The 18,235-nt window shown below is 34.3% G+C and overlaps 2 protein-coding genes across 3 annotated transcripts; one reads left to right on the forward strand and one right to left on the reverse strand.

The window, feature by feature from the left end:
* The first annotated feature begins 20 nt into the window (after positions 1–20).
* Positions 21–11,129, forward strand: LOC106159826 (tRNA pseudouridine synthase Pus10). The gene is made up of 18 exons (XM_013536228.2): positions 21–109; positions 2,254–2,403; positions 2,602–2,769; positions 2,970–3,091; positions 3,438–3,549; positions 3,825–3,886; positions 4,050–4,095; positions 4,264–4,337; positions 4,593–4,678; positions 7,334–7,459; positions 7,665–7,721; positions 7,847–7,923; positions 8,118–8,173; positions 8,393–8,510; positions 9,839–9,882; positions 10,047–10,145; positions 10,459–10,558; positions 10,728–11,129. Exons 1-18 carry the CDS (start codon positions 71–73, stop codon positions 10,770–10,772), a joined length of 1,581 nt encoding a protein of 526 aa, XP_013391682.2. The 5' UTR covers positions 21–70; the 3' UTR covers positions 10,773–11,129.
* On the reverse strand, positions 11,088–18,203 carry LOC106159824 (putative transcription factor p65 homolog). Of its 2 annotated transcripts, none has more exons than XM_013536226.3 (12): positions 18,086–18,203; positions 16,801–16,905; positions 16,266–16,498; positions 15,935–16,083; positions 15,600–15,691; positions 15,280–15,417; positions 14,309–14,407; positions 13,937–14,031; positions 13,664–13,802; positions 13,326–13,415; positions 12,866–12,973; positions 11,088–12,223 (listed from the first exon to the last, which is right to left on the reverse strand). In XM_013536226.3, the coding sequence occupies exons 2-12, from the start codon at positions 16,892–16,894 to the stop codon at positions 11,688–11,690; spliced, it is 1,773 nt and encodes a 590-aa protein (XP_013391680.2). In that variant the 5' UTR covers positions 16,895–16,905; positions 18,086–18,203; the 3' UTR covers positions 11,088–11,687. The 2 variants fall into 2 exon arrangements, with proteins under 2 accessions (XP_013391680.2, XP_013391679.2); XM_013536225.2 differs by having other exon boundaries at positions 17,962–18,179.
* Between the last annotated feature and the right edge of the window lie 32 nt (positions 18,204–18,235).

Consider the following 18,235-nt stretch of genomic DNA (forward strand, 5'->3'; position numbering starts at 1 on the left):
TTAGTACTCTATGTTATGAAATAAAGTTTAGTCTTAAAAAAAAAGCGCCATCTATTCGTAGGAAAACAAAATGTCAGCGGCCATGGGGGAAAAGTGCTCCGATTTAAAGGTTCGTGTTTTTCACAGTTTTTAGATGCGACAATTTATATTGTTCTCATTCTGTATGAGGTCCTAGCCATTGGACATCAACACCAGCAGTAAAAAATTGTCTTGACACAATCACAAGTTTCCTGTTTGTATTCCACTCCGTTCTGTTCTGTTCAGCGTTAAGACGTAACCAGGCGGTGGAAACGCGCTACTTATATGATTAAGACGAGCCTAGCCGTCAGTACCGGATATTGTTTTATGACCTTGAGGAGCAAGTTTGGTCTTTGCGGCACGCATGAACAGTAGTCGAACTACCACACCTGGGTCTTTTGTTTTTGACAACTGTTCACTCGTCATCGAGGCGCTTGTGCAAGACTACAGGCTGATATCTACTAGTACTACCAGTGGCTTCATTAGTAACGTTCCCACAATACTTAGTTTTCTGTCTGTGCGTACATACCCTGAAAAAAGCCAGCCTCGCTGACGAGAACAATGGACGTTTCTCACCCCTCTCTAGGATTACCCCTGACGTAACTAATAGTACAGGGGTCCGCCATATAGATAAACGTCCCAATAAAATATTCGTCTCGATAGATACGTCTCTATACATAGACGTCTCAATAGATTTACGTCTCGTTAAATTTACGTTCCGATAGATCCACCAACAGATTCCTATAAACCCACATATCTTTAGATCCAGGTACCGCTAGATCCATCTATCTGACATCGTAATCGGCTAAAATGCCGATATCTACTTGAGATACGGGTATGAGGCTTTCGAGTGATACTGTAGTCTCGCTGTGAGTACTGACCCACTTAGTGATGTGACTTGATTACAACCTGATATTTATTTATTTATTTATTAGGTTTTCAAACAAGACATACATGTACATGTAGGGCGTTCGCGTCTACATGTCTACATTTACTATCGTTTACTGTCATTTACTTCATTCTGCAATGTAGGCTACGCACGTAACTTCATCAATGTAAACTACTTGGACACAATAACGACATAACTTTGTTATTTTGTCCAAGATGTAAATAACTTCTATATAAATGCAGGCATAAATAACGCCGATTTTTGCCTGCAAACTTTGGGTAATGTTTGTCAACCATACAGTAATGGTTTCTATCAAGTATACAAGACAGTTATCAGGCAGAATCATTCATGAAATGCCCAAATAAATCATACACAGTATAAAATAAGAAGGGTTTACTTGTAAAACTCTTTAACATTATTTCATCAACTTTTGCCGAGTTCTTAATTGACGGGTTGGTGTGTGTGTGTGGGTTTTCTGGGATTAATCGCTACAAAATAAATGTATAATCTTAGGTTCCTGTCAGAAGCCTTCGTAATCAAAACTAAATGAATGTAACATGAAAATAACAAAACATCTAGTGAAATCATAAATTTCTGTCAGATAATGTATAAGGAGGCCTAATAATTACCCGAGTATTGCGTAAAAACGATCTAGTAGAATAATAAATTGCTGAAAGATTTAATAAGTGTACTGTCGTTTTAAAAAAGTGCATTTTATGTACTGAGTAATATACTGAGCAATAGTGTATATGTACCTGTAATGGATCTATCGGTATTTGGATCTAAAAATACGTGGATCTATAGGTATGCGGATTTAAAGGACGTGGGTTTATGAGGACGTCGTATCTATAGGAACGCAAATATATGGGACGGTGGTAAAAAATCGGATCTATCGGTATTTAAATTTAAAAAGACCTTTTTTCAGTTTTTCCTTTATGTATCTATCGGTAACGGGAGTATAGGGACGTGTAATATTTTGGGACTAAATTTTATCCGTACGCACCCATAGTACAGACAGACAGTCACGTCATTTTCAGCTGACACCAAATGGCAATGATGGTTATACGCCCCCGACCACAGTGTATTTAAAAGCCGCCGATTACATCCGATTATTATATTAATTATTGTATGCTTTACTTCGCTGATTACCCTTGAATTGGTTTGTAAATAAAGCCTTTGAAATGAAAGTAATAAATTAAATAATAGAAATTTATCATTTTACAACACCAAAACTCTTAGTCATTTCTAATTGGGCTGTTTTATTTTTTGATAAGCTCCACTTAGGTAAGATGGGTTAACGGTAAATGAATGAATGATTATCAGTGTTTTCTATTATTTATTGGCAGGCCACCTTAGATAATCTCATTTTATTACCAAAATCCCCAAAAGACATATCAACTGCTGTTACATGTCTGATAAAGGGCGGTTGTTGTTCGAGGTGTGTACTTCGGTTTTTGGGTGAAAAGGAGCCAAGTACTTATAGGAGATCTCCGCAGGTATTAAAATTTTACTTGTGAATACAAACTGTAGTTAAAGCAACATTTTACCATTAACATATTACCAATTAGAATATTAATTGTAGCCCTTTTATCTGTATAATATAGTGTGGAAATAGAAGTGAATATGAAAAATCTGAATTTGATAATTTTTTATACTTACCAGTTAATTGAATCTTTTTTTTTCATATTTTACAGGAAACCTTACTTCTTGTTCAAAACTTATTAAATGCAAGTGAAATTGACAAACAAAATGGACATGATGATGATGAAACATTAAAACTACCAGAAGCTCAGATTTCCACACCATGCACAGCATGTCTAGGAGTTTTAGCTGAGTACTGTGAAGATGATTTCCTTCTGCAGGTATTATGTGTAAAAATATATAATATTGTTTTTCCTAAAATATACCACAACCAGTTACATGAATCACTAATCACATTAGATACCATAGATAAAAATCACATAATATTATTTTACATTTTGCATTTATGAATTTAATATGTGCAAGGTTGATATGTGATGGATGTCTTTCTGACATGAATACAAATTTATTTTACTTGCAGGTTAAACAAAAGATTGAAAGCCAAGACTTTCAGTTTGAAAATTTCTGTTCTGCGATCAGCCTTCCTGTGCCATTTCTTGTTCGAGAGCATTCCATCATGGTGCTGTTGAGAGAAACATTACCGTAAGTGTTAATTATTTATGCAAACATTTTTTGTAATGATTAACGAGTAGTTGATTTTGATACTTTTCCTTAACATGTATAGACAATTATTTTCATAATTCCAACCATAATCCCAAGGTAATGTTTTGTGTTTTACAAGTATTATAAAGTTTTTTTTTTTATATTGTTAAAAAAAGATTTGAGGAAATTAAAATTTTAATTTAAAGATACATTTTTAAAAACCACTTGTCAGTACATAAATATGTGACTTGTTTATGCTTCTTTATGGTCATAAAACATGGATTAACTTTATGTTATGAAAGAAATAGTATTATAATTATAATAATAATTATTATTATTATTATAGTTTAGTGTACTTGCCAGTGTTGCCTGAACATATCACGCCACTGAAAGATGTGTGGAAGTGGATAAGTGGTCACAGGCTTGCAGAGATGCTAGGGAAAAGCTTTGAACAAAAAGTAGAGATTGGAAGATGATTCAGAGTTGTTTTACTTCATAATTGCCACAATTAAATTGATTGTTTGTAGTTGTGTAATTTTAAAGATAGAATATCCTTTTCTTGTGCAGGGTGTGCAAATTTTTTTCATGCCAGCTTGTTTTTCATCTTTATTTCAATTTCGTGATGGTTATGATTTTGTGAAATAACAATTCATGATGAAGGAAAGTATTGATGTTTCTGGTTTTTAGACGTTCATTATTTCATAATGTAAAATGAGAAAATTTATCATTTCAGAGTCCTTTTGAAATTGCAATTTTCTTTACCCATCCTGAGGTAGAAAAAGAATGTAATTTTCTGTAAGTTCTACTCTTAAAGAGATTAAAAAACCCTAACAAATAAAATTTCTTTAATTTATTGACTTAAAAGATGTCCTCAAGCTTTTTGCAAACATTGAACATTGAACATTTAACTGCTTAAAGAACATTCCTGTGTTATATCTGTTTGATAATAACATTTTAGATTGGACTTGTTTCCTGAAGTGTACAGAAAGCGGAAAACTAACAAGGTAAGTAGTCAAACCACATGTCATTATTCCTGACACATTTTATAACAAGCAAGAAAATTTACTCAGTCAATTACTGATTTGAAATTGACAGACATGCATAGGACAAATAATGATGATTTGTATTAAAAAACACCGTACTTCATATAAATACCTATACTCTAATTTTAGCATGGTTGGGAGTTGTTCACAAGAATGAGTGTTGCCAAATCATTAAATTCTTTAAGAGATGTCACTTTTAAAAAGTAAGTACGTATTGGACATATATTTTGCATGAAAGTGATTTTGTGCTTTAAATTACTTAGAGAAAAAAAGAACAAGTTTACATTCAACACATATAGGAACGCCTTTCATAATCAAGTACTGAAGTTAAAGTTAAATTTAAGTGGCATTTTAGACTAAAAATGCCATAGGTTGTCAATTTGCTTAGGTGTTTATTACATTTAATAGTTTGAATGGTCATACTGAAAGTGCTAATTTAAACTTCCAATTGATTTCAGGAATAGCCAATGTCCCCCAAAACCTGTATCTGTGCCTTGTACATGTGAGGCAGTCAGAGGGACCCACACTGCAATATTTTTAGCAGGTTGGTTTAAGACAAAATTAGGCATTTTCAAGTTTTATTTCATTTTATTCATTTGTTTTATTACAAGTTAACAGGGTGATTTTTTGTTTTTATAAATTTTATAATGTTTAAATGCAAATTATTACAGAACATTCACAGTCAAAGATGATACTAGTATAATAGCTTTGAGATTGAAGGTAATCAGCTCTGCAGATTTGAATTGTAATTGTACCACCAGCGTAGGCGCTGGCGGTACACATGGTTTAGTCCCGACCCGTATGTTCCGCCGGCTCCTGCGGCTCCGCCGCCAAGTCACCGTTACTGCTTCTCCTCCTAGACTACTAGGGCCTGCGTACCCATCTGTTGGATTTAGGTCAACTATAATCTCAACTCGTTCCACGTAAAATTTGGGCTTTGTCGGTATTGGGGTCTAGGTGTGGCACTCATTGAAATGCACCCTTGTCTAAAAATGGCAAAATTAAATGCTAATTATCTACCCTACGGAAGGAATTATGGGAAAAATTTCTACAGACGGCTTTCCAAAAGTCATATGTGTAGATTTCAAATATGCCCTTGGATTTGACCTTTGACCTTTATTTCAAGGTCAAACGGGCCAAAATTTTCAAAAAAAACAATTTTTTTACGAAAAAAAAATTATTTGCGCTGTTATTCAGACACCACACAGACTTAACCAATAATATTATTGGAAAGTGTTACCCTTCAGGTCATCATTTTGCGCGAAATTCTTTGACCGAGAATTTGGGGTCAATCGGTGCATTTTCATGGGAGTAGCGGCCATAAGATACTGAAATTGTATTCCATACGGTTTTCAAGTTACGCTGTATCAAAAAGTACATATTGGTGGTGAAAGCAAAATGTGCAGTACGGTAATGGATAATAAATTTTGAACAAAACATAAGGCTTGGCGAGGCAGACAACCTGTGGTCAAAAATGACATTATTTCATCAAATTTGAACATCTGGAACTTCAGAGCACCTCCCATTTCAAGAATTTTGACCAAAATGACCTTTTCTTTATTTTAATTAATTTTTTCTGTACGAAATTTATGGCACATTATTGTAACTCCAAAATTATAACATTTAGTCCCTTATATCTCCAAAACTGGCATAGATAGGTCCATAGTTACTATTGAAGTTGAATAGGAAATCATATACTGGCAATCTAAATGTGACCTTGAAATTGACCTTTGACCTACTTTTCATCATGAATTAAACTTTGCAAATTTTGGTTCCCTTTTATCTCCAAAACTGGCAGAGATAGGTCTATGGTTACTATTGAACTTGAATAGGAAGTCATATACTGGCAATCTAAATGTGACCCTGAAATTGACCTTTGACCTACTTTACACCATAAACTGAACTTTTCAACTTTTTAATGCTTTTATTTTCAAAACTGGCAGAGATACGCCCATAGTTACTATTGAATTTGAATAGAAAGTCATACGAGGCAATCTAAGTGTGACCATGAAATTGACCTTTGACCTACTTTTCATCATGATATGAAGTTTACAAACTTTGGTTCCCTTTTATCTCCAAAACTGGCAGAGATAGGTCCATAGTTACCATTGAACTTGAATAGGAAGTCATATACTGGCAATCTAAATGTGACCTTGAAATTGACCTTTGACCTACTTTACACCATAAACTGAACTTTGCAACTTTTTAATGCTTTCATTTTCAAAACTGGCAGAGATACGCCCATAGTAACTATTGAATTTGAATAGAATGTCATACGAGGCAATTTACTGTGACCTTTAAATTGACCTTTGACCTACTTTTAACCATGAACTGAACTTTGCAAATTTTGTTCCCTTTTATCTCCAAAACTAGCAGAGATAGGTCAATAGTTACTATTGAACTTGAATAGGAAGTCATATACTGGCAATATAAATGTGACCTTAAAAATTGACCTTTGACCTACTTTTCATCAGGAATTGAACTTTGCAAATTTCCGTTCCCTTTTATCTCCAAAACTGGCAGAGATAGGTCCACAGTTACTATTGAACTTGAATATGAAGTCATTAGAGGCAATTTACTGTCACCTTAAAATTGACCTTTGACCTACTTTCAACCATGAACTTAACTTTGCAAATTTTGGTTCCCTTTTATTTCCAAAACTGACAAGATACGCCCATAGTTACTGTTGAATTTGAATAGGAAGTCATATACTGGCAATCTAAGTGTGACCTTGAAATTTACGTTTGACCTACTTTTTATCATGAATTGAAGTTTACAAATTTTGGTTCCCTTTTATCTCCAAAACTGGCAGAGATAGGTCCACAGTTGCTATTGAACTTGAATAGGAATACTGGAATACTCAAATACTGGAAATTTACTGTGACCTTGAAATTGACCTTTGACCTACCTTACTATGAACTGAACTTTGATTGTACCATTTTTAGTTATATATATTTTTTTTGCATATTTTGAGAATTCTTGTTGATTGCATTTTTTACAGCTTGTCAAGCACAAGACTGGTGGTGGTGGTGTCCCTTTTTGTGTGTGTGGGGGTCTATACGATCGCGCTTACCCCAGCTGGTGGTACAATATTTGGAGGCGGTATCGCCTCTCTGATCCTCTAGTTTTGTTTGTGATCATTTATATTATGATATTATTCAAAAACATAGACAATTGTCTTGTCTTGTTATTATTCTAGGACGTTACAACAAATTTAGCAGACATTTAAGTCAGACTCCATGGGTAATAGAAGGAGAGAGAAAAATGGAAAGCTCTGTGCAAGAACTAATTGGGACTTTGATTCAGGAGAAAATAAAGGCTGATGGTAAATGTTGATGAAAAGTTACAAAGTGATTTTGTTTAAAATGTTTAAGGCAAATGTTTGTGATGTTAATTTAAAGTTTAAAAAACAGTTACTGATTAAAAAGGAAATTTTCAATTTTAAAAGTAAATCAAATTATATAAAGCAGTATGACTTTTCCATATTGTAACAATTGAAATAAAGAAGTACAACTTGCCCTTTTTTTCAGATGTAATTTTCTCAGCTTCTGGGAGAGAAGATGTTGATGTTAGAATGCTTGGAAGGGGTGAGTATAAAGTATCAGAATGACAGTTTCATTCTCCTTCAGACCTGTGAAAAATAAATGGTAAAAATGTTATATATCAATGAGGCTGCATTCATATTTTTTGTTGCATTTGTTTATCTTTACAGGTAGGCCGTTTGTATTAGAAGTTGTTAATCCACATGCCAGGGCATTCACTCAGGATGATCTTGCTGCTTGGCAAAAGGTATTTATAAACATTTCAGGGTGAGAAAGTATATTTTTGTAAAGATACTGTAAAGATATTTTGTGTAATTATGCATTTTAAAGTTGTTCTTTTTTATTTTCATTACTCAGAGTATTTGGTAGAAAAGTGGAAATAGAAAGTAACAGATAATAGAGTAACAGGTTTGAAATTTACACATTAGGTTTTGTTTCCAGGATATAAATAAAAAGACCAAAGATATTGCAATACGTGACCTTCAACTTGTGTCTAGGTAGGAGAGCATTTGGATTACATAGTAATGAGTAGATTTGATGATAATGTAATGGCAATGGAAAAATGGCATCAAATCATGATTTTCATAAAAGCAATTTCTTGACTTTATTATTATTTTTTTTAATTTATATATTTTTTATTTTATTTTCTTGTAGAAATAATAGATACAAACATGATTAGTTGTTAACTTTTTGATTTATTCTTGAAACTCTTTTAGAGAAGAAACAAACAAGCTAAAGGAAGGAGAAATGGAGAAAGTTAAAAGTTATTGTGCTCTTTGCTGGAGCCATCAACCTTTCACAACCAAACATCAGGAAAAAATAGCGGCTGTCAAGGTAATGGTTTACTTAATTTTTTTTAATGTTTGTTTTTTAGTAAAGTGAGGAATGCCGTTTGATGATTTTCTGTTTGAATTTAAGGATGTAGATAACAGGGGTAGCTATCTTCTAAACCGGCCAAGATATACCAACATGTTACATATCAATAGAAAGCTTATTTCAACAGCTCTTCATTTCATATACTTATTTTATTATGTAATCCTTAAGTAATGAGATATAATGCTTAACAGGTGTGCTCAACATGATCTTTACACCTTAAAAACTAAAAGTCCACTACAAATGGACATGTGTAGACAGCTTGACTCGTGAGCCCTCATAGGGATCAACAAGAACGCGCCTCAAATTAGCGATATGTGTTAAATTAGCAGAGATATCAAAATAAACTTGGTTTCCAGTTCAACGAGACCCCCTAGCCTAACTAAAGCATGCCTAAGTTGAAAACGGAGCTGATGTTATGAAATCCCAGACACATACTTTCAGACAAACCTTAGATCTAACGAATGAATACCAGCTTTCATCGGTTGAGATTTCTAATTAATTTTGACACTGGTCTAAATCGTTCTCTTGAAGCCATAAACTGAAGCGGAGAAATCAGCCTTTTAGTGCTCCCCGGAGATTCCAACGTTATATAATCAGTGAGCTGCATTGGCAAGCTGAGAAATTTAGTTATTTATACTGGTTCAGCCCTCTACTCACTGCCTATGTAACTGTCACTATTTCTTTCATCCATTTTCAACATTATTATTGAACATTTTCAACCGGAGGCCCCCTCCATGCATTGACAGCAGCCACCATGTTAGTCGTGACGTCAGCTTTCTTCACCACGTGACACCTAGGGGGAGTGCCTTTGCCCATATACGTCTCATCTATATGTCTGCTTTTTAAAGCTTTAATAGATCATCAGAATTAAGTTCACTGATAAATGAAAAGTATTGTTTGGCAAGTGAAAGCGCGACGTTACTCACAGAATGTGAAAGGCTTCGCAGCAATCTAGTACGGGAAATATACAGCTGCACAGTGGAGCTGCCAATCAAACACATATATGGACAAGTGTGACCTACTTTAAAACTCAGACATGCTACCACAGGGGTAAATCAGCAATTAGGCTAAAATTACGGGTTTATTTGTAAACTTCCATTATTTTAAGATAGGCTGATATGTAGTTGATATTTCATCTATCTAATACTGACAAATTCAGAAAAACACCCAAATTTTGACAATTTACTGTTAATTACTACCTTAAATTACACAAAGGTAACAATTCTATTTTTACAAGAATGGAATTTCAAAACTATGGAATTTCAAAAATATGATTTTACTTTTAGGATTTGAAATTGTTCCAGAAAACTCCCATTAGAGTATTACATAGGTAATTATATTTCATTTTTTTCTGAAAACTAGTAATTCAAATTAGTGTCTTTCATACTGTTATATATTTAAAATAGTAGTGCAGTGTTTTTAGAACATAGTAAGCAAAAATATCTAGATAAATATTGTTAGGAAGCTTGAAACATAAACTAAATTATTTTGCAGGAGAGCCCTAGCAGTAAGAGAGAGGGTGATACATTCAATGTCTTCAGAAAAAGTAGATGATTGTCATTTTAAGTTGTATTTATCCACTCAGGCTGGAACGTATCCTTTCTCTCATATTTCATATAGAACTTAATTATAGGTGTTTTTTTAGATTTATCATTTATTAATGCAGAGTTGTCAACATTTTAGTGTTCAAATAGATAAATATTTTACATTATGTTATTTGTAATGGAAGAACACCTTACAGTGAATAAGTGTAGAAGATGGAAACTCTGGAACAGCTTTTTTTCAGCTTGAATCAACATTGTGGTGAAATGGAAATATTAACCAAATTTTTTATTGCCTTTGAACTGTCAGATAAGAAAAGCAATAAGTTGTATTTAATAATATTTGTGCCATAACTGCTACCCAGTTATATAAAAGAATTTGTCCATGGTGATTTTGGACGAACAACACCAAACTTAACCACACTTCTCGAAATGGAATGTGATATCTTAGAACTGGATGTAGAGGTCAGTGCCTTTTCATACTTTTCATACTGTGAAAATACTTTGAAGTAAGTTGGAAACATAGCTGATACATTCAAAATGATAAATGAATTCACAGAGCTAAAATATTTTGCAGTCAGTTGAAAGAAATTCTTTTTCATGGTGTATGTAACACAAAGCCCCTTTTTTTCAGGCTGTAGAGTTAGACTGGCCACCAAATCTGGGAGACCTTACGTAGGCATCAATATGTAGAAGTATTCCATTTCAACCGATTTCTGTGATCTTCCTGATGTAACCATTTTGTCTTTGCAATTTGGACGAGACACCACATGCCAAAACAAGCCATTTCGTTTGACTCTATTTCAAAACAAATTATGTATTCACAAGAAATACTTTATTCTTTCTATATTCACATTAGTTGACATTTTGCAGCTAAGAAGAGTGAAAATCACTTCTTTGGACTTTTTCAATGATTGTAACCTACACTTATCAGTTTGATAATCTCTACCAAATTGTGTTTGTCACTCAGCTTTTATAAGCCACACACAGTAAGGAGATTATCTAAGCTTCATTTATTAATAAAACATATCCCAGATTTGTTTTTATTTACAATTATACAAGTTTCTGCAAAGATCCCATTACCACATTCAAAGTTACTGATATAGTATTTGTTTGTAAAACATTTTGCATCCCATTCTCAAAATGTGATGATCATTTTCTTTGTTTCAAGAAAATAACAAATTACAATTATATTATACAAAGACTTCACATTTTACCATCACGATCTTTTAAATTGTTAATCTGCTTTTCACATCTAGAATAAGATTATTTTAACTGTACAGTTAGTTGCAAGATAAATTCTACAGCAGCCTGACCTAATTAGCAACAAAGAAGCACCTGTATAAAAGCTGATGTGACTAAATTTTGATGACAACTTTTCAACTAATGGTTGACAACTAGACAAAGTTTAGTGAGCACATTATGTACAGCATGATCAACATCAGGATGATATCCCTATTTACATTCATACTATTTACATTTCAAAACTCATAAAAAGAGTTTATTACATGTAGACTACTGAATAGTTAGATAGAATTTCTTCCAGAGTACATTACAATTTGTACAATTTAAACATACAGAGGCTTTTCAGTATTTAGGATGCATTCAATCCTCTGATTGCATCAGCAGCATCTATTATTAGCTGAGAGTCATCACTCACAACCTGCTCATTAGCAGCTACACTTGGGTCATAATACGGTTGTGCTTCTGTTGCAACACCTTGTGCTTGTGTGGTAGACAAATTAGGCTCTGCAAGATACTGGGCCAGCTCTCCACTATTCATCTGCATCAGGCTTCTGAGATTCCCCGAATCTAACTTGAAATCTGAATCCAATCTCATCTCAGAGCTGTTCAACTTGAAGTCACTGCTGCTCAGCTGCATTGGTTCAAACCCCGTTTTCATCTGACCCCCACTTTGCTGCCCCCCTCCAGTGGACATAAGGTCCACAGGGGCACCTGCTGCGGCAGTGGACATGTGGGCAGGTGGGTAATGGATGGCATTGAGGTCTTGGACTGTATTTTGGGCCACAGTGACACTGCCCATCGCAGTGTTGCTGTAGTTGAAGGTGGCAGTGTTGGCCTGTGCTGGTAGACCAGGCTGCTGGTACATGCAGGACTGAGGTGGGGGAGCTGAAATGCCAATGAACAAAGCTCTGTGTCAAATATAGCTACAAATCTGTACCGATCAATGTTTTTTAAATGAAAAAGAGTGCTGTTTCTGCTCCTGAGTTATTACTCATTTGTTAAAGGGATAATAACTCTTCGTAAGAGATCTATATTTCACAATAAAAACATTGCGAATAACTTATAGAAATATAATATATTCTGTTTTACCACAAAAACGGCAGTTATATCTATTATTATGATATCTGAGCTTGTCTTTAGACCACGTGACCTCCATTGATGGCTATACTCTTAAGAGATTTTAACAAAAAAAAACCCAAAGTTTTTAGAAAAAAAACCAGGGACTAACTTTGAATGTAAAAATGGATTCATTAACCATTGGTAAGTATGGGAAAATTGTTGTTTACTCCAGGAAAATTCATTTTTTGGCCGAAACGAAGAGTTATTATCCCTTTAATGTGTTTGAATCAAACAGAAAAGAAAAGAAGGGCATTTAGTATTACATAACTTTTTGTTCAAACAAATAATTCTACGAACACAGTAAAAATCTCACCTTCTAATGTCAAATGACCATTTAACCATTCGCAAATTTAACCAAATTCTCATATTCATAACAGCATGTTTTACTTTTTTCAAATAAAAACATACCTTCACTCTTGAACTGCTGCTGTGGCTGATTTCTGGTGGCTTTCTTTCTCAGCCTGTCGTTGATAATCTGCCTCTGAGTAAGTGGGTTCTGTGCAGGATCTGGTGGGCCTGAAGATATTTATTTTTATCAGTTTCATTGGCAATTCAAGTCAATGTCAGGGATATAACCCTCCAAAATGTGTGCATTATTTAAAAAGATTAATATAGTTCTAATGTTACAGTAAGCAAGATCAATCTAAGGTAATCGAGTACCACATGTCAAAAAGAAAAAAAAAGTCATTACCTTAAACATTAATACACAACATTCAGAAATCCCCATTAATGTGCTAGTATAATTTAAATGAATAAAAATTATGGTAAATACTTATTTTTGAATAAACAGGTACATTTAGCAAATTCTTAAAAGAGAAAATTCTTAGTCTATATACAGTAGACAGTTGTGTCAATTTCTAAGACCTACCTGAGTACACAACTGGTGCTTGCCCACTGATATCCATCCCAGTCATGTTAAGTACCTTCCTCTTGCGCTTACGGTCAATAAATGCAAGGTCTGCAAAATGAATAAGTAAAGAAGTAAATAAAAAGATGACTTCAATCGGAAAATATACAATTAAAATGATCCCAAGAGAAAGATATCATACTGCTTTCTGATGTTCTTCATTTCATAAATTCACCAACATATATTACTCTTCTCATGAATAGATAATACTAATGAGTAGGTATCTAAAGTTTTCCGAACTGTACATTTGAAACAATTATACATTAAATAGATCTCTTTCAAGCAAACCCCTATCCTACCAGTGTCATCTGGCATGAACTGGAATGGTTTTGGGTCACTGACTTCTCCGTCCGAGGGTCTCCTTAGTTGAAGAAAGCAACTCACAGGTGTCCCAATTTGTGTGTCACGAAAAGCAGGAGTCTTGAAGACGATGGCCACCTAGAGTGCGAAAACATTAGGTATAGGTATAATACCACACTGGCAAAGACAATGTAACTTAACTATAACGTTGGAACAATACACAATGAATGCATGTACTTTCAAGCTAAAAGGTAAATCAACTGAGATGTTACCTGTCTATGCACATCACTCTGCCCAAAGTCCCCAAATCCTTCCCACTCCAGATCCCCATTATCCGACTCCTTATAAAAGCGCACTTGGATGTCCTCTATAAAAGAAACAATTTCTTTAGTGATATATGGTAAGGCGTAAATTTCTAAGTTTGTATCAAATGCCAATATCAGTAGATGATTTCAATTTATGCTATTATGAAATTGAGAAATATATTCACTAGTATCCACAAAAAATGTCTGTGTATGGAAAACAGTCTATGCAAAATGTTTTCACAAGTATACATGTAAATCTGAGCAACTGTTCTTTCTAGTGGCTTACCATTTATCCCACTGAACATTAAAGATACGTAATAGGTATTTAAAAAACCTCACCCTTTTGAACCTTATCACAGAGCAAAAACACCTCATCATTTCCTCGGACATTGCCAGCATGCCTGCTAAGACGACAGATAACCAGGTCATTCAAGGCTTCTGTAATAGAGAAATAATAACTTGAAAATTGACAATAACACTGATATAAATTTGCATTAAGACTTCTAGTTACAAACTAGCACTTTTCAAACTTAGGCCATAAATTCAACAGTTTAGACAGTGCATTTAGACTTATGAATTATATAGCTTGGTTTATCTAGTTAATTTACAAGGGTAAAGAGAAGCAAATATCATGGAAGGCTTACAATATTAGAGAGTTTCCGGTGCAGTTGGGATACGACGGCTAGATTGTTACGTATATGCAAATGTATCTAGTAACGCCCTACTCTCTTCACGTTCCGGTAAAGTCCCGGAATGCTGGCGCTTCCCGCCATAGGTGGCGCTTATTCCAATATAATAACAATATACGGCCCCATAGCCATCTATTTCCAAGGGGGGGGATTTTTTTTTTTTATGAAAAAGGAGACAAATATTACCCAAAAGTGCAATTTTTCCCCGACAAAAATGGCGGTTAGTAAGAACCCCACGATCAACCCCCGACTACGTGCCTGATAAACCAAAACAAGCGACTCCTCTCTCTTAAAAAGTCGAAATTTGCATGAACGTACACTTGAACTATTGTAAAGAAGTAGATAAGGCATATAAATTAGCAAACATAACCTTTAATAACTATTTCCAATAATCTTCCGCACTGGCTAGGTAGGAGCGCTTGTATTCTGCAGACTAGATAGAACGACGGTATATGAACGCGGTAAACGTCACAAGTGCGCACAAACCAATGACGTATTAATCTAGCCGGCGTATCTCACTGGCAACAGAAACTCTCTATTATAAAATCTTTATTTGGATATCACTATACAGTGTATATAAACAAAAACATACAAATAATAAACATAATTCACAAAACTTACTTTTGTCAAAGATGGGCTGGGACACAACTGGTGGGACAATTTTGGTAAACTTTCCATTTTCATCAGGTAGAAACACTTGGAAACAAAGTTTTACAACGGTCAGGTCAATGCTGCTGGATTTCATGTGCTTAAACCCCGCTGAAATGTATATATGAAATAACATCATGAGGTATGGATTTTACTATAAAACAATGTCAAATTTTTGCTGTATACCAACTATAAGTCCCAAATGTTTTCCCAAGGAATCTATAAATCAGTTATTCTATTTGGGTACCTTATAACAAGGAAAACCTAAAGAAATGATTACATGCTCTGCTTACTTTGGAATGGGTCAACTCGGATCTGTTCCCTCTGCTTTAAAGCTTCTGAGACATCTTTCTTCTTGGCACACTGAATTCCAAGGTTTGGAAATCTGAAGTGAAATTAACAGAAACGAAGGTGAGAGACTTCATGAAATCAGTTTGTGAATGATCACGCAACATGAAATAGCACCACCAAGGTAATGATGCATGCCATATCTTTTTTTTTTTTTTTTCAATTTCCTATATATGTAAAAAAAAAAAGGTTAAAAAAAAAACAAATAAATAAATGAGAAAGAAACAGAAATCAAAAATAAAAAGGACAAGGAAAAAATTCCCATAAGTAATAAACTTACTGTATAGGTTGTCCTGTGGATCGGATCTTAACAGTGCACACTCCCTTTGTGCAGTCTTTGCCCACCAAGGCATGGGGATGAGGTTTTGGAGGGCTACATTTGTCCACAACACTGACCACAATCACTGCTGGACCTTTATAATTGTTTATCTGGAAGACACAAAATAAAATATAATTTTCAATTCAATGCTAATTTTGGAAATCAACATTTTCTAGAGAGATGTGGCAAAGAAGTTACGCCACTGAATGAAATGTACAAGGCATTCATGAGCTCAGTCCACTCTGCTTACTTGTTACTTAACCAGCCATGAAAGTCACAAGCAGATATTTACCTTAATTGCTGGGAAGGTCCTTTGTTCGTTTGTGCTGTTTTCTCCTGGGATGCTACCAGCAGATCTTCCTTCACATTCATAGCGGAATCTCATTCCTCTCTGTCGAGGCTGCTCAACAATTTGAACCCAGACATCTCTCACTTCTTTTGGCATGTTAGCAGCAGCATCAGTTGTTGGTTGGGGTCTATACAGTGACTGCTGGGAGCTGTCATCTTCGTTTCTCAATATGGCATCTAAAAATGTAATCCAGTCATTTAAACTTTAAACTAATAAATTATAAGAGTTTCAATAACCAATTAGAATACTAATAATGATCTACAAAAGCATCATAAAAAATGTATTTCTTAGAAGTATTTCAAACAAAAATACTAATGTAATTTATAAACTAAACTAACTTGAGAACTATTTTCACTTTTCCTACGAGTGTATCAAGTCAAAAAGAGAAATAAAATGACAGGACCTACAATATGACCAGCAAATTTCACAATTTAGCCAGACATTTTCTTTTACATTTTGCCACAATTGTTTTACTTACCAACATCTGACATGGTAAAAGTGGGTTCATTTTGTGCTGTCATCATGTCAACATTTGCTTGCTGCATCAGGTCAGTAAAGTCTGCACTGTTCATCTTTCAATGTTCTGTAAGTAAAAATTAGTTATTAGATTATTTAAATTCAATGAGCAACATATTGACAGTGTTCTAAAACAAATGTTATACATAATTATTTAGAACTGGAAGAAATGCTGCAGAGATTGTGGCCGTTAAACTTATTTCAGCATTGTGTCATTCCCCTTGCTGTATTTACTAGTACACAAACACAGAAATGTTTTCTACAGTATGATCTCACTATGGAACATAAATATTAGATCTATACCATGAATAACTAGCTTTATATTGACAGCTAAAACTTGGATGCTTATGCAGAAGGCTGGTGTTTCTGCTTTTTAACTGGTTTTTAAATGTTCTGTGAAATGACCTCAGTTCTCATTATACTTGACAAAGTAAATGGTCATTTGTGAAATAAAATATCAACCTAGTTTATACAAAAGGCAAAGATGGTGATCAAACTTGCCACTTTACTAAATTTTGAAAAACGAAAATTTTGCCACCTAAACTTGAAAGTTTATGGGGCAAAATGCACAGGTACTAATTAATCATTTTGAGCGAAAAATGATCTAGAATGAACACTTTTAGCTACGCTAATCAAACTATATTCAAACTGTATTAATTTCATATGGACATATGCGACACCTAGCCAACATCACATAAAACATAAATCATTCAAATAATCTCGGGTTAAGAGTTTAAGTATATATAAAAAAAAACAGTGAGCAAAACGTTTAACTAAAATAAAGTAACTTAAGCACGGATGATGCGTGTATCTCTGTCAGTATCACTGCATGCCCCTACATGCAAGGCACTAACAATATGTCGTAAGTACACATATAGCATGTAACTTGTTCAGCAAAAAACTGAGGAAATGTGTGTATACAAAAATGAAACCGACATAATCAAGTTTTGCGCCACATTTCAAAACTTGGTTTCGTGGCGCCAAGTATAACCCTCAACAGTATTATCATAACTAACGTAAGATATGGTTTTAAAAAGATTTCGTACGATTCTGCAAAAAATGCTGACGCTTGTCACATGGCAGAACAAAAAACTTCGCAGCTTTTGAGGCACTTCCTACTTACGTTTTCCAAATACCACAAGTCAGCTAGTACTACGCACGATGGTTGTCAATGTCAACTATGTATCTTGGATATGAAATTATAACTTTAAACCAGCATGCAAAAAGCGATAGGTTCATCCACTCACTGTGTATATATGAATGGTTTACGGTGGAAATTTGTAGTATATTTCAAGAGATCGAAAAATTCCCTGATATCACTCTTCTAAAAATAAGCATGGGAAAAGCCCAAGGTGAAACTAATTTACTCGTTCTCATTGGATAAAATAAGTCACATG

The sequence above is a fragment of the Lingula anatina genome, chromosome 2, assembly GCF_051362555.1.
Source record: "Lingula anatina isolate TDL-2025a chromosome 2, LinAna3.0, whole genome shotgun sequence".
Lineage (NCBI taxonomy): Eukaryota > Metazoa > Brachiopoda > Lingulata > Lingulida > Lingulidae > Lingula > Lingula anatina.